The 16528-nt window shown below is 40.8% G+C and overlaps 1 protein-coding gene across 10 annotated transcripts in view; it reads right to left on the bottom strand.

Moving 5' to 3' along the window:
• The window catches only part of AKT3 (AKT serine/threonine kinase 3), a 283027-nt gene that overhangs the window by 32008 nt on the left and 234491 nt on the right, over positions 1–16528 (bottom strand). For all 10 annotated transcript variants that reach the window (XM_030557011.1, XM_030557009.1, XM_030557016.1 and 7 more), the window contains one exon: positions 6669–6883. In XM_030557011.1, coding sequence (XP_030412871.1) covers positions 6669–6883 — 215 coding nt within the window. The remainder of the gene's footprint in view (positions 1–6668; positions 6884–16528) is intronic.

The following is a 16528-nucleotide window of genomic DNA, read 5'->3' on the forward strand; positions in this document are numbered from 1 at the left end:
TCAGCAGTCAACCAACTTTCGAGAGGAAGGAAATGTTCCTTCCCTCCCCCCAATATATTCTCTCTGTTTGTCTCCTTCCTCTGAAGTACTCAAGATGGCCACAGCTGGAGATTGGATACAGGATGGAATGAGCCTATGCTCTGAGGTGTTATTGAGAATTCTCTCTCCCAGGTACTTGACTGCTGAGTTTCGCTTTCATGCTCAGGGCCTAACCAATTACCATATTCAGAGTTGGAAAGGAATTTCCTCTGGGTCAGATTGGCAGGGACCTTGGGAGCTTTTCACCTACTTCTGCATGGGGCACAAGTCTCTTGCTAGAATAATCTGGGTATATCTCACTTAATTCCCTGCCACTGAGGGGTCTCAGGCATTAGTGCACCTCGGTCCCTCCAGCTCTTTACCTGTGGCACACAGTATTTTAGTTTCCTGAGGGCTGCAATACTTTGGTCTAATTCTGATTGTTGGGCTTGGCGTGGAGGTGGCTGAGTGGTGTTTAGTGGCCTGTTATATACCAGAGGTCAGATTGGATGATCTGGTGCTCCCTTTTGGACTTGAACTCTTATAATTCTATAATAGATAAAGATAAGAAAATAACCAAGAATAAAAAGGACAAATGTCAAACCTTAGTAAAGAAGGTGAAATAAACAGGGAGTGTGTTTCATCAGGTGGATTAGACAATAAAATAAAAGCCCAGAACAGTCTTTCAAACCATCTGTGTTCCTCTTTAAGACTTGTTATTTCAGTGTGCTCAAAGAACAATAATTCCCACAAACAAAACAAACTGGTCTTATATTGCCTGAAATTTAAACGGAAAAATCCAAGCCTGGGCTATCACCTTAGCCACTGGGGCGTGGAGCCCTCTTATTCCAACACATCATTCCTTTTTTGTTTCCAAAGCAATTATTCAGAGTTTCCTGCCTCTCTACTAAGGAACCTGATTGGCCTGCAGTCACCAGCCTGGCCTCTCAATATCTTTCGTGATCATCTGTGCAAGAAGCAGCCAAACTGCAGTTAACTTCCTCCCTATGTGTCAGGGGCTAGCATCCGTACCCCAAACAAAGTTGGTTGGTAAATATGGCTCTATCATAAATAGTACTATCTGCAAAGAAGAATTACAGGGAACTATTTTTTTCCAACTCTAAAAGTGAATATTTTTGAAAGAACACCATGCTTGGAGATTAAAAAGCATCAGATGTTGCTACACGAACAAATATTTATTTTAGTCTAAGAAGGTATACTCTAAACCAGTGGCTCTCAAACTTTTTTACTGGCGACCTCTTTCACACAGCAAGCCTCTGAGTGCGACTCCTCCAGTAAATTAAACATACTTTTTAATATATTTAATACCATTATAAATACTGGGGATAAGCGGGGTTTGGGGTGGAGGTTGATAGCTCGCAACCCCCCATGTAATAACCTCGTGACCCCCTGAGGGGTCCCGACCCCCAGTTTGAGAACCCCTGCTCTAAACTGAATTACATACTTAAATGCTATGTTAATTTATTGAATTAAATACTTATTTAAAAATAAGAGACAAAAATAAGGAGATATCCTCCCAGCTACCATACAGCCTCACCCTGCAACCAATTCAAATTCAGCGTATCTGTGCATAAATGCTATATTTTCATTTTTTCATATCACCAACCTCATAAAGGAATCATATTAAAAAAACTAAAATCTAGGTAGGTATACTTAACACACACAACCTGGAAACAGATTTTTTTTTTTTTTTTAAATATTGAGCAGTTTAACCTGGATTAACTACTCCAGGCAGTAATGTTTCACAAATTTACACAGAAAATACTATGTTACCCTACATGCTACTTGGAATGGAATACATGCTACCACCACATACATGTCTCAGATCAAACATACCTTACCATGACCTACAGTTCATACTACCAAGAGATATAAAGCAGAGATATTTTCACATGTTCCCTCAGACATACTTATCTAAGGTGTTAATGATGAAAAAAGGTTAAAAAAACGTGTGGAGTGAAAATATTTTCTTTTTAATCTCCACAGAAAATTCAAAGGTCTTTTTCAAATCTATATCTTGCCCACATCAACAACTGGAAGAATGTTTAAGCTGATCAGAGTAGCCCTCCATTAATATCTCAGACGATTTGGCTCTACTCTTTTTTATTGTACTTGTATCTATTGCTTTCTTCTAGGTAGAACAAGGACTCTCCAATTCCCTTCCATGACTGCAATATGCTAAAACTGTCCCTGGCACTTGGATAACATAACATTAGTAGTATTTTGCCTGGGCCTTTAGTTTAAAAATTCCTTCTGGTTACTCTGCTGCTGTATCCTTTATAAATCTTTGCACACTAGCTGAAACTTCAGATTTGATTCTGCTTCTTGAATTTCTTTTATTAAATTTAGAAAGGGGTGGGAGCAAATGGGTAAGAATTAATTTAATATGTATGTGATAAATTATCAGCAGACAATTGACAAATTAAAATGCAATTGTCCTCCAACCCAAACTGGATTTTCCCTTTGCTTTGGCAAGGCTAACAATAGTGTAAATCTAACCACACAAGCCTTAAGAGCTCAAAATGATAACCTCAAGTAGATCCACACTATCCTGAAGCAAAATAAATACTTCTGAACTCTAGGTCAGGCCATTTCTCATTCATATGATCACTATTAATAAAGTAAATATATTTCCCTTTCCATTCTATTTTTACGCTGCTCAAGTATTAATATAGATTCTTCCTTTGTGTGATGATTTTTAAATGCTAAGAGAGGTTAGAAAGGATACAAAAGCAGAAAGTGCAGTAATAATGGGTGATTTAAACTATCCTCATATTGACTACCCAGTCACCTTGGCATGATGCAGAGAGAAAATTTCTAGATGCTATAAATGACTGCTTTTTGGAGCAGCTAGTCTTAGAATCCACACGGGGAGAGGCAATAGTTGATTTAGTCCTAAGTGGAGCCCAGGTCCACTATAGGTAACTATAGCTGAACCTCTTGGTAGTAGTGCCCATAATGTAATTAAATTTAGCATCCTTGTAGCAGTGAAAATACCAAAAAAGCCCACCATGGTAATATTTAACTTTGAAAGGGAAACTACACAAAAATGAGGACTCGTTAGACAGAAATTAAAAAGGCTGTCATAAAGGTTAAATTCCTGTAAACAGCATGGGGAGTATTTAAAAACACCATAATCGAGACTAAGACGAAGTGTATACCCCAAGTCAAAAAAGACAGTAAGAGGACCAAAGAATGCTATCATCGGTAAACAGCTGAATAATGACACCCATTAGAGGCAAAAAGAGTTCCTTCTAAATTGGAAAACCTAGTGAGGATAATAGAAAGGAGTACAAACTCTGGCAAGTTAAGTGTAAAAGTATTAACAAGCTAGGCCAAGAAAGAATTTGAGAAGCAGCTTGCTAAAGATGCAAAAATTAATGGTAAGCGTTTTTTAAAGTACATCAGAAGCATAAAGTCTAACAAGCAGTCATTGGTGCCACTAAATGACAAAGGTGCTAAAGGAGCACTCAAAGAAGACAAGGCCATTGCAGAGAAACTAAATGAATTCTTTGTATCGGTGTTGATTGCAGAGAATGTGGGGGAACTATCCACATCAGAGCTGTTCTTTTTGGGAGACAAATCTGGAGTACTGTCCCACACTGATGTGTCAACAAGACAAGGTTTTGGAACAAATTGATAAATTGAACAGTTATAAGTCACCAGGACCAGATGGTATTCACCCAGAAGTTCTGAAGGAACTCATAAATTGCAGAACTACTAACTGCTACTAATTGTAGCATGTAATCTATTGCTGAAACAAGCCTGTCTACCCAATAACTGGAAATTAGCTAATGTAATACCAATTTTTAAAGAGGGTTCTAGCAGCGATCCTGGCAATTACTCGCCAGTCTATTAGAATTTGTTGAGGGAGTCAACAGTCATGTGGACAAAGGTGATCCTTTAGTACAATATACAATATTGTGAACAATATAGTGTACATGGATTTTTCAGAAAGCCTTTGACAAGGTCTATCACAAAAGCTCTTAAGGAAACAAGTCATGGGATAACAGGGAAGATCCTCTCATGGATCCTCTCAAGGAAACAAAGGGTAGGAATAAATAATCAGTTTTCACAATGGAGAAGTAATCAGCATGGTCCCTCAAGGATCTGTATTGGGTCCTGCTTTGTTAGCATATTCATTAATGATCTGGAAAAGGGAATGAACCTATTCAAGATAGTTAAGTACAAAGCTGACTGCACAGAGTTACAAAACAAGTGATAAGGGATTGGGGAACACTTCTAGTCATCTAATCCAACCCCCTGCTCAAAGCAGGACCAATCCCCAACGAAATCATCCCAGCCAGGGCTTCGTCAAGCCTGACTTAAAAACCTCTAAGGAAGGAGATTTCACCACCTCCCTAGGTAACCCATTCCAGTGCTTCACCACCCTTCTCGTGAAAGAGTTCTTGCTAATATCCAACCTAAATCTCCCCCACTGCAACTTGAGACCATTACTCCTTGTTCTGACATCTGGTACCACTGAGAACAGTCTAGATTCATCCTTTTTGGAATTTCCTTTCAGGTAGTTGAAAGCAGCTATCAAATCCCCCCTCTTTCTTCTCTTCTGCAGAATAAACAATCCCAGTTCCCTCAGCCTCTCCTCATAAATCATGTGCTCCAGCCCTCTAATCATTTTTGTTGCCCTCCGCTGGACTCTTTCCAATTTTTCCACATCCTTCTTGTAGTGTGGGGCCCAAAAATGGACACAGTACTCGAGATGAGGCCTCACCAATGCTGAATAGAGGGGAATGATCATGTCCCTCGATCTGCTGGCAATGCTCCTAATTATACAGCCCAAAAGGCCGATAGCCTTCTTGGCATCAAGGGCACACTGTTGCTCATATCCAGCTTCTCGTCCACTGTAACTCCTAGGTCCTTTTCTGCAGAACTAATACCTAGCCATTCGGTCCCTAATCTGCAGCAGTGCATGGGATTCTTCTGTCCTAAGTGTAGGACTCTGCACTTGTCCTTGTTGAACCTCATCAGATTTCGTTTGGCCCAATCCTCCAATTTGTCTAGGTCCCGCTGTATCCTATCCCTATCCTCCAGCGTATCTACCACTCCTCCAAGTTTAGTGTCATCTTCAAACTTGCTGATGGGGCAGTCCACACCATCCTCTAGATCATTAATGAAGTTATTGAACAAAAACAGCCCCAAAACCAACCCTTGGTGCACTCCACTTAATACCAGCTGCCAACTAGACATGGAGCCATTGATCACTACCCTTTGAGCCCGACGAACTAGCCAGCTTTCTATCCACTTTATAGTCCATTCATCCAGCCCATACTTTAACTTGCTGGCAAGAATACTGTGGGAGACAGTATCAAAAGCTTTGCTAAAGTCAAGGAATAACACATGCACTGCTTTCCTCTCATCCACAGAGCCAGTTATCTCATCATAGAAGGCAATTAAATTAGTTAGGCATGACTTGCCCTTGGTGAATCCATGCTGACTGTTCCTGATCACTTTCCTCTCCTCTAAGTGCTTCAGAATTGATTCCTTGGGAACCTTAAATCCCTCCTCCCTACACCATTGTTTTATCTATGCACAGAGACCATGCAGTTTGGCACATGGAATTGGAAGAACTACAGAGAATGCTGCCATGGATGTCCTGAACTTTAATCTCTTACCTAGCAGCCTAAATTGGGCCTAAAGGACCTCTCTTCTATTTTTCACTGTCACTGATACCTACATGTGCCACAAGCATTGGCTTCACCTCAGCACCACCTGTATGTTTACCTAGATGTCTTGTGAAATCAGCTACCTTTGCACCCAGCAGACAATTCACCATGCAGTTGTCCCACTCATCACAAACCCAACTATCTATATTTCTAATAATTGAAACCCTCATTACTATTGCCTGTCTATTCCCAGTAACTGGAGTCTCTGCCCTCAGAGGAATATCCTCAGTGTGAGAGGATATCATGACATGCGCTTAAAGGTGGGTCCCAACTATGAGATTGTTTCCCTCCGCTCAAGTTTGATGCTCTCCTGCCCCAAGACTTTTGTCCTCATTAACAGAACAGGGATGGTCAGACAGGAGGAGGGACCGCTCTACTACATCCCTAAAAGTCTTCTTTTGCTCCTCCGGTTCAGCCACTCTGGCCTCAGGAGCCTGTACTCTGTTTCTGAGGGCCATGAGTTGCTTGCACCACACATGCACATATGCCACCTGCCTACGAGGCAGGTAATCATGCATGTTGCACTCAGTGCAATAAACTGGATAGCCTATACCCTGCCACTGATCTTCTTGTCTGCATATTTACCCTTGGGACTTTTTTATTTAGCCTAAATTTATGGTATGTTTGTAACGTGTACTGGTTTTTCTTTATTCAATCAGTTGCTTTTCTAGGGGAATTGATGACTATCTAATTGTTAAATCCTTTGGACTCTTCCCCCCCCGTAGCCAAAATCTCCTTATCATAGTAGCTCACTCAATTGTTATGCATTCTCTCTCTCTCCCTCTCTCCCTCTCCCACCAACCTGCCCAGGATAGCATTAGCCCAGACAATTTTGACTTATTCAGCATAATCAGTTAGTACACAGATATCACATTAATTTCACTTTTCTAATTTAATGAAGTTAAGATTTAAGATTATATCTCATTAGAGTTCTTTTACACTCACCGTTTATTTGGATCTTTTATCAGGAGACCTGAAAGTAATGACTTTGCATCTGACGAGAGAGTTCGAGGGAATTTTATGTCCTCCATTAGTATTAGTTCAAACAGTTTCTCATGATCCTGGTTGTAGAATGGTAATCTCCCACACATCATTTCATACATGACAACTCCCAGGCCCCACCAGTCCACTGCACGACCATAGTCATTGTCTTCTAATACCTAAAATTAAAAATTAAAAAACCCATGCATAAATCATATGGAGTTTTAAACAGATCTTTTCAATCAGTTTAAATTTAAGGTTTTCATGTATTAACATATCTTTCAACCTCGCCATGCTGTAATATGGGGCACAAATTCCCAAAACACTGGACACAGAGACACTGACCCTACAAAGTTTATTGCTTATTACAAAATTGAGCCCAACTAGTGCTGGTTGAAATTCTATTCATGCTAAATGGTGCTGTGACAGCACAACTGTTACTTATATAACTGTCTGAGGCAAACAGAACAGAGAAAGTTGTCATCAATGTGACCAATGCATTTTTCCTTCCCCTGTTCTCCCCATTCCTTCCCTATTACCCTATCATAGGGCCCTCCATTTCAGGAGAGGAAGGGAAGCTTGATCTACTGGCCATCAACCACCGCCGATGTCTTTAGCTCCTCTCTTAGGGGTTTTCTCTTTCCTCCTCTCGTCACTTGGACTCTCCAACTGCAGCAGGAGAGTCTAAGACTAACAAACATTTTAAACACTCTTAAAGTATGCATAGCTTCCTAGCAGGCTGTTCATATGCTGGTCCCCCAGCTACACTTCCCTGCACAGTCCAAGGCACAGCATACCAGAACTGATTCTGGTGCATTGAAATATGCTTGTCTCCACTGTTTATGGCTCCAGAGGATTTCTTATGCCACAACCCTTCACCCCAATATCCCCAGAGAGAATGGAGATAAGCAACCTAGACAAGCTGATTTCAATACACCTTCATAATGAAATGGAGAAAGGTATCACAGAGGAACATGGCCATAAAGAAGCCCTAAAAGCATCCTGAAAAATGCTGATTTGTTCAAATTCCTTTAATGAGTTATCTAAGAACCTTAAAAACTGTGTGATAAATAGAAGTTAATAATATGCATTCCTTTATATGAAAGGCACTAATTTTAAGAGCACAGGGCACAAATATTTGCTCAGGACAGATACACTTAAGAGGCAAAATACAAAATGCAATTTTAGTTTGTAAAGAATCTTTTAAGTAAATGGTAACCCAAAATTTTATAAGAGTTCAATATAATGAATTACAGACCTGAATAATACACTAGAGAGATAATTTAAGAGACACAGGTAAAGGAAATAAGAGGTTTTCCTCTGTGACTTAATAACAAAGATGCAGAGATAGGGGAAGGCTGTTCCAGACAAAAGAAGCTGCTGAGGAGAAGGATTTCACAACGACAAAACTCTACTGAGTTGCCAAAAGAGTGGTCAGATAAGTGAAGTGACCTAGAATGGAAGTAGACACACACAAGGCACTGTAGGTCAGTTATAGTCAATGCAGAGATACAGGGAAAAAAAGGTTTATTTAAAAAAAGAGAAATCCAAATTTACTTGGGACCTTGGAATGAACAAGGAACCATAGTAACTGTTTGGGCATGGGGATGCACTTTTTTGTACTTGTGACAAAGCAGCCAGCAGCATCTGCACATGCTGGGGTCTGAAAGCCTAAGTCTTTTGGGAGAACACAGAAAATGGAGTTGCAATAGCCAAGGTAAGAGGTGATGAAGATAAACAGAAATGGTTGGATTATATCAGTACTACTTTAAAAAACCTTTATGTAGTTGCTCTATTGTTGAATGCTGAAATCGAAAAGGAGCAAAGGTGAAACAGATAAATGAAGAAAAGACAGTATCTACCTTTCATAACTGTTGTTCTTCAAGATGTGTTGCTCATGTCCATTCCAATAGGTGTGTGCGCCTGCCATGTGCACAATTGTCACAAGTTTTTCCCCTAGCGGTGGAGCCCCCTGGAGTGGTGCCTTTGTGACGGTGTATATTGGTCCCTGCCAACCCGCCTCCTGCACAGTTCCTCTTTACTGGAACACTCCAACAGAGGGAGGCGGGCAAGATTTGGAATGGACACAAGCAACATATCTTGAAGAACAAAAGTTATGAAAGGCAGGTAACCATCTTTTCCTCTTCAAGCGATTGCTCATGTCCATTCCAGTAGGTGACTGCCAAACAGTTTCAACAGAGGAGAGATCAGAGTTCACCGAGTTTGTTGATTGCAGTACTGCCCTGCCGAATGCTGCATTGTCTCTCGCCTGTTTAGTGATGGCGTAGTGTGACATGAGGACCACGTTGCTGTCTTGCATATGTCCTGAATGGGGACTTGTGCAAGGAACGCAGCAGAACATGTCTTCACTCTTGTGGAGTGTGCGGTCAACGCCGGGGCTGGAATCTTAGCCAGGTCATAGCACATTCTGATGCAGGACGAGATGCGAAGCCCTTTCATCCTCTCAGCGATTGCAATAAAAAGCTGTAGTGACTTACAAAACAGCTTTGTGAGTTCAATGTAGAAGGCTAGGGCATGCCTGACATCCAGGGAAAGGAGTGTCAGCTCTTTGTTGCTGGCATGAGGTTTAGGAAAGAATACCAGTAGAATATGCCCTGGTTAACGTGAAACTGGGATACTATATTGGGTAGGAATGCTGGGTGAGGGCATAGCTGCACCTTGTCAAAGACTGTGTAGTGGGGCTCAGAAGTCAGCGCTCTGAGCCCCTTCTGACCAAAGTTATGGTCATCAGAAAGGCCACCTTCCACAAAAGATAGGATATGGGGCAGGTGGCCAGAGACTCGGAAAGGGGACCCATGAGTCTGGAAAGGACCAGATTAAAATCCCACTGAGGAACGGGCTGCCTCACCTGGGGGTAAAGCCTATCCAAGCCCTTAAACCGGCCCACCATGGGATTTGTAAAGACTGACCTGCCTGGCACACGCAGATGGAAGGTTTAGAGGGTAGAGGCTTGCTACAGGGAGGTACTTTTCTTAGGGGCCAAATGGAGAAACACTTCCACTTTGCCAGGTATGTTGTGCAAGTGGAGGGCTTTCTGTTCCACAACAGAACTTCCCTAACAGAGTCCGAGCACTGCAATTCAAGTGTCCATCCACACCAGACTCGATGGATCCTCCCGCTCACCCTTCGAGGCTGGAGTCAACAATGTTGGGACTGATGGACCAGCCTTCCGGTGTCTCAATGTGGGATGCACCACACTGGAGTCCTGTCAGCAGTTCTTGACAGAGGAGCAGCATTGTTCTGCCTTCTTCTTATGCAGCACCTGGGATTGTGATTGTGATGAGCCAGCCTTCCGCACAGGGAGCGGTGCTGATGCTCCTTATGCAGGTCCTCCCTCAGTGCTGAGATGTCCCGCATCGAGGCCAGTGCGCTGTGAACTGAGGCTGCCGGTGCCAGCTCCTGAGTCAATTGGGACCTGAGAGCGGACTCCATCAAGAGGAACTTGAGGCAATAGTTTCTCTCCCCCTCTTAGTTCTGGGCTTAATGCCTCTGCAGATGGTGCACCTGTCTTGCAAATGACCCTCTCCCAGGCACTTCAGACAAGTGGCATGCGGATCCCCTGCTGGCATAAGCTTACCACACCTAAGGCACAACTTGAACCCCTGGGGCTGCGGCATGCCCCGGCGACAGGGAAAAATATTTCCGAGGGAACACCCCCAACTTAAATTTACTAACAAACTAACTAACTAACTAAAATAGTGAAGGATAACAACTATATACAGGGAAAACCACTAGGAAGCACTTTCTAAAGCAAGAGACCAGATGCTCTAACAACCATCACTGGCGGTAAGAAGGAACTGAACAGGCGCTGGGTTGGTAGGAACCTATATACACCGCCACAAAGGCGCCACTCCAGTGGGCTCCATAGCCGACCTCACAGGTACTGCTAGAGTAAAAACTTCAGATAATCATGCACACAGCACACGCACACACTTATTCAAATTGACATGAGCAATCACTCAAAGAAGAATAGTATTTCACACAAACAAAATTAGCTTGTGGAACTCATTGCCACAAATGATCACTGAGGCCAAAAGCTCAGCAGAATTCAAAAAAGAAGAGGACATATATGGATAATGAGAATATCCAGATGTATACTAGTAAGGATATTTTTAAAAGGAAAAAAAAATCATAAGTGAAATAAACCCTCATAGTTTAGGGCACAAGGCAATCTAACCTTTGAAAATTAGGGAAAAGTTTCTTCCTATGACCAGGTTATTCCATAACTGTGTTCTAACAGAGCTTCTTGCACCTTCCTCTGAAGCATTTGATACTGGCCATGGTAAGAGACAGAACACAGACCAGGTGAACCACTGGTCTGGGTCAGTATGGCAATTCCAATGGCCCCATGTCAATGTATACGCTCGAATAGTTAGTCTTCACTATCATTAAATATTAGAAGTAGCATGATGAAAATGTATATTACTAAGGGCATGTATATAACTAAGATCAAGAATTGTAAGTTTTAACAAATTAACTCATGCTATTTATACATCAATTATATTTACTTATGCCAAAACACAGAGACTCACCAGATACTCTTTATTATATCAGAATTTGATATTTTCAAGGAAAAGGTGAGATTTTGGAGAGTGTAAAATTAAATTAATTTCCTGTATAAATGCATGTGACCAAATGAACTAAATTTACTTCTGCTTTTTAAGATTAAATATTGTATGAGTAGGAGACTCTTGCAAGTGATCTGCTGAAAAATGAATATCAATTTGTGATGTTTAGAATCTTTTAATCACCATTTTCTCTAACTTAGAGGAAAGGTAAATTTTTCACACATGTGGTCATTTCTACTGTTAGCATTTTTCTTGTAATGACAGCAAAATAAATGAAACAGTGACACAATGGTACCTAAACTACACATAAGATGAAGTGCGGACTGAATGTATGAGTTAGAAAATGGCAATGGAGAAAAAAAATTCATTTTCTGAACAAGGCATTATCATATGGCCAATAGCGGGAATGTACCGTATGTGGGGTTTTACCTAATAATAATAAAAAGTATGAGCAATCTTTTGCTGCATTCCCACAACAGCAACAAAACAGTAGTACAAAGAAAGAGCCAAATGTGATTCTTAACTTCTTTTTACATAAAATAATAAATAACCATAAAAGCTGGATTAACTGCCTCGTGAACCCGCTATCACCAGCCGGGTTCTCATCCCCAGCTGGCAAAACTGGCAACCCTTTATTTTTGTTTAAATACCTGGTTTACAGCCAACTAGAGAAGCAAGTGCATTCAAAGGTTTTAGTTTAGGAAAAAGAGCAATAAAAATAATGTTGAATTATGGAAAATGTGTGTCAGTTTATCATAATATAAATTTAATAACGTATAATTAAGTCATAGTAAACACGACATTAATTTTTTTTTTACATCAGAAATATTATGTGCACAATTCTATCTTGAGAATTTTTCAGAATTTACAGAATGTGGAAAGTTAATGGCACTGGTTAGTGCTCAGTACCTCTTAGGATCAAATCTATATTAAGTGTATATGTACAAGAGTGAGTGTCTGTGTAAGTATTTTCTCTTAATGCTATAGTATCTTTTTCAAGCAACTCTTAAATCTTTTTTTTTAAATTGAATGCATCTTAAGGTCAGGAATGCTTCAGCTCAATTGGCTATACACACCTTTTAGAGTTGCACAGCCTGAAAGCTTAAAGGAGCATGATAAAAAGTTAAGTAGTTTACGAATGTCATAAGAACAGTATTTTAAGATTGTTCATGAGTTCACCACAGAACTGCAAAGAAACAGGAAGAAAATATAGAAATGATGACTACGCTGAATATATACTGAAAGCTGCATTTTCTTGAATTGGGGTGCCTATTTAAGTCATATGCTTGGTGCCCTCCTCCCCCAAACAAAGTGTACACTACTCAAGCTAAACAAGTCATTCAAGTACACTTTTGTCTTTTCCTTGGGACTCTTTTATAGAAGGTTGCAAAAGTTCTAATGTCACCCCTCCTGTTCAAAGGGCATAAGAGCCTTCTAAAAGATTAGTAAAGAGGTGTGAGCTACAGTGTGTGTGATTTCAGTATGCAGATGACAGCCAGCTCTACTTCATCAGATCAAGTCATTGTAGCTGGCTTACTTACCTAGTGTTTGATGGAGAAGCAAGCTGACTGGAGGTCAATTTGGCTGTGGAAAGACTCAAGAAATGAGATATTATGGGCTCCCTTAAATGAGGGGGCATGCCTGTCATTACCATGGGTCACAACTTAAAAGATTGTGTCGGGTTGCTTACCTACTCCTGTATGTCTAGACAGCAGCAAGAGCCATTTGAATTTGACTAGAAGATTATCAGTCTGATTCTCATTAAGGCCTTAAAGTGGCCATAAATTCAATTTACGATTAAATTGTGATGATTATTAAACTGTAACAGACACTGGAATGACTCTAAAATGTACAGTCTTATTTGTATCTAACACAGGGCATAGTTTGGGTTGCACATGTGCTTTACCAAAGACCTGCACTTGTTAAGGCGTACTATGGTGGACCAGGTTCCCACCCAGTAAGGACGCAGTTAAAGAGTTACTCTGCACACAATCAGCACCAAACTGGTGCTCCTAAGAGGACTGTCAAACCTGGAGAGGGGCAGCTCCTTATATGGTAGAATCCAAGCCCAGTGTGGGGTGGCACTCAGAGAGAAGCAGAGCTTGAACTCCTGGGCCCAACAAAGCAGGACTGCTTACCAGAATAGATCTTGAAGAACATCTGCTGCCTGGATCCTCTGAAGAGATAAAGGGGACCATCTTTACTTTTTTCGGGGAAGAGAGCATTATTTGTTTGCCTTTTTTTTTTTTTTTTTTTTTTTTTAAAAGAGCCCAGAGTGCATAGCCCAGCCTGCCCCCAAACACACAGGGTTAGGAACCCAATCGCCCCCGACAGAGACCATTTATCTTCAGTTTTGTGAGGAACAGTGGTGTTAGCCCAGACAGTTTTGTGGGCTGCAGTATTTATTTATTTGCCGTTTTCATTTAGAACTGCTGGTATGCTCAGAAGGGCTTCATAAGACATACAGCTTAAGGACTGCACTGGGCACTTTGAATCAGGGCTACAGTGATGCCAGAAAAAAGATGTCGGGAATGAGAGAGGCACCCATCCCCATAGCAAGGAAATGCCCTACAGGAATATCCTGCAACAAAATAATTGCTTCAAGAATATGCAGTTACTTAAGTGCTCTTACAGATGTTTTATGGACACTGGACAGTATTGTAAATTCAAACACGGTTAAGCTATTGATTTGCATAAGAACTTCAATTTTCATTGTGCTTAAAAGGCTAACAAACCAAATTATGTTATTATATAGATATAGCAAAATACCAGTACCAGCTAAAAAAACATTATTTAAATAGGTAGGCAGCTATATTTCAGATCTGACTCAGATATCTGATACATAAAATGACTTTTTAAAGCAAAAATTCAAGAAAAAATAATTGCCCCATATTTATACTTTTATCATTTTAGACAGTAAATACAGTCCACATCCAAGGCTGTCAATCTCTAGAAAACCACTCTCACCTTTTCTCTATCCAGCTGCAATAGTGAGCCGATCAAATGTATGTAATGCTTTTAGTGAGTTCACGTCTGCTAACTGAGTGGGGTTTTAAGACAAACGCTATCAGCCATTTACAGTAGTGACTGATTATGTGATGGGACACTGCTTTACATAAGTGGGATACCATTTTCCAAAAACCCTTGCTACTACCCTGGCATGGAAATAATGAACCAGAAAAGGATCTGAAGGCACCTTTCATAGAAAGGAGCATGTATCCGCACACAACTAGTAAGCACTGGTTAATGTAGTGTTGTTGCTACTGCTTCCTGAGAGATTCAAGCCCCTACTGGCTTCTCAATGTCTTCTTCCTGATTACAGGAGACAAGCTCATCCAATCCATAGTTTATTTAACATACGGTACCAAAAAGCAATCTGATGATTTTAATTTTTTTTTAACTCTACTAATCTAAGACAAACACTCTTGTGACCATGAGAATGAAAGATTCCACATCCCATTGTCAGTCTCTTACAAACTGTTGTTCATAAGATAATTTTTTTAAAGGCAATAGAAAAATCACTTTCACGCTGTTGTGTGCATTAATCATTAATGTCATAAAAGAAGAATTCTTGGGGTGCTGACCACTCTTGACATTCAGTCTACTCACAGTCCTTCTCAACTCTCTGGAGATAAGCATTGTAAGACAATACAGACTCTGACATATCTTATTGCTCAATCAATTCTGACAGAACAGATGGGAAAAGATTAAAACAACTAAACAAACTGTCTGCACACCTATGTTGTGAAAGAAAACTGAGAACTTGGATACACCAATTTACAGTTAATTCAGGAGGAAAAAACTGTTTTCAATTAACCTTACAGTTCAGGTGAATAGTATGCACCTAATAATTTTTACTAACACTTCACACATTCTTATCACTTCAGTTGTTGTCTGTTAGCAAATATTCACCACCCATATATTTTTCAATAAAAGTTAAAAATGTATTTGTTATAACTTTGTATGAATTGTGGCAACTGTTGCAGCAACAAGCACATAATTTAAACCTCTGATCAACAGTGGTGATACTATTTTATAAAACAGTCTCAGACACCTATCACTTAAATAAAGTAAGAAAGTCACATGTACAGAAGGTTCTGGTGGTATCTGTCAGAACCTGCAGGGATAGAACCTGGGACCGTGGGGGTTCTGGGCCACTAACATCTCTGCATCACCACAGGAGGACCCTGTGAGGCTGGCCTCAGCAGGAAGTACTGCCCAACAGGACCTGAGTGGCAGCCCCTCACAGCCCACTGATGGGCTGGTACTAGTACTTAAACCAGGAACCCATGAATGGAGTTGCCTTAGCAACAAAATACACTGCCTGCCCATTTCTGCTCGTGATAGACCGTAGATTCTGGCATCTGATCCTGGTTTGTCCTCGACTGTGTTATTTGATTGTCTGTAACCTGGAGCCTGACCTCAATCTCTTGGTATCCTGACCCTGCCTGATGCCTGACTCTCGGTTTGCCCTCTGGCCTGTTTCAGACTCTGACCTCCCAATATCCTGGCCTTGCCTGCCCCCAGATGACTGATTCTCCATCTGCCTACTGGCCTGTCTCAGACTCTGACCTCCTCCTGGTATCTGACTCAGTCTGAATCCCAACTCCTGCTCAGTAGGTCTGACTGCCCACATGCTGGTTTTGACAGTGTCAATCAAATTATGAGTTGTGAGTTTAATTGTATCCAAAGAATGATAAATCTCCCAACTTTGTAGTTTGAAAAAATTGAATATTGACTTTATCTTTGGCCTGAGGCGTTGTTAGAGACTTTTCCAGTGTTCTTGCCGAACTGGGAGATGGGTATGTGGGATCTCAGTAAGAGAGGAGCCATTTTTCCCCATCTAGCCAGTTTTCTCAGGCATTTCCCCTCATTTTGAGATTAGCATTCACTGTTGCATGATCTGGCAGTCCTGCACAGGAGTTTTTCCTATTCACTTTTAGGAGTAAAGTTCCCCTTTTCTCCCTCCTTCTCATTATGATATCTTAAAATACTTAATACACAGAATAAACTGGCTACTGTAAAACAGCAAACTTTTCATTTTTCATCCATTAAAAGATATGGAGCTTTTCCAAATACTGTCACAGTAAGAACTTACTGTGCCCTTACATGAGTTTAAAAACCCCTGTCAGAGCAAAAAACAATGAGATACCAACCTAAATGTGCAACTCCCTACAAGAAACAACAACTTCAACAGATTAAAAAAAGGTGAATAATGTTAGGAATCTACACAGA

Source organism: Gopherus evgoodei, chromosome 3 (assembly GCF_007399415.2).
Source record: "Gopherus evgoodei ecotype Sinaloan lineage chromosome 3, rGopEvg1_v1.p, whole genome shotgun sequence".
NCBI classification, from domain to species: domain Eukaryota; kingdom Metazoa; phylum Chordata; order Testudines; family Testudinidae; genus Gopherus; species Gopherus evgoodei.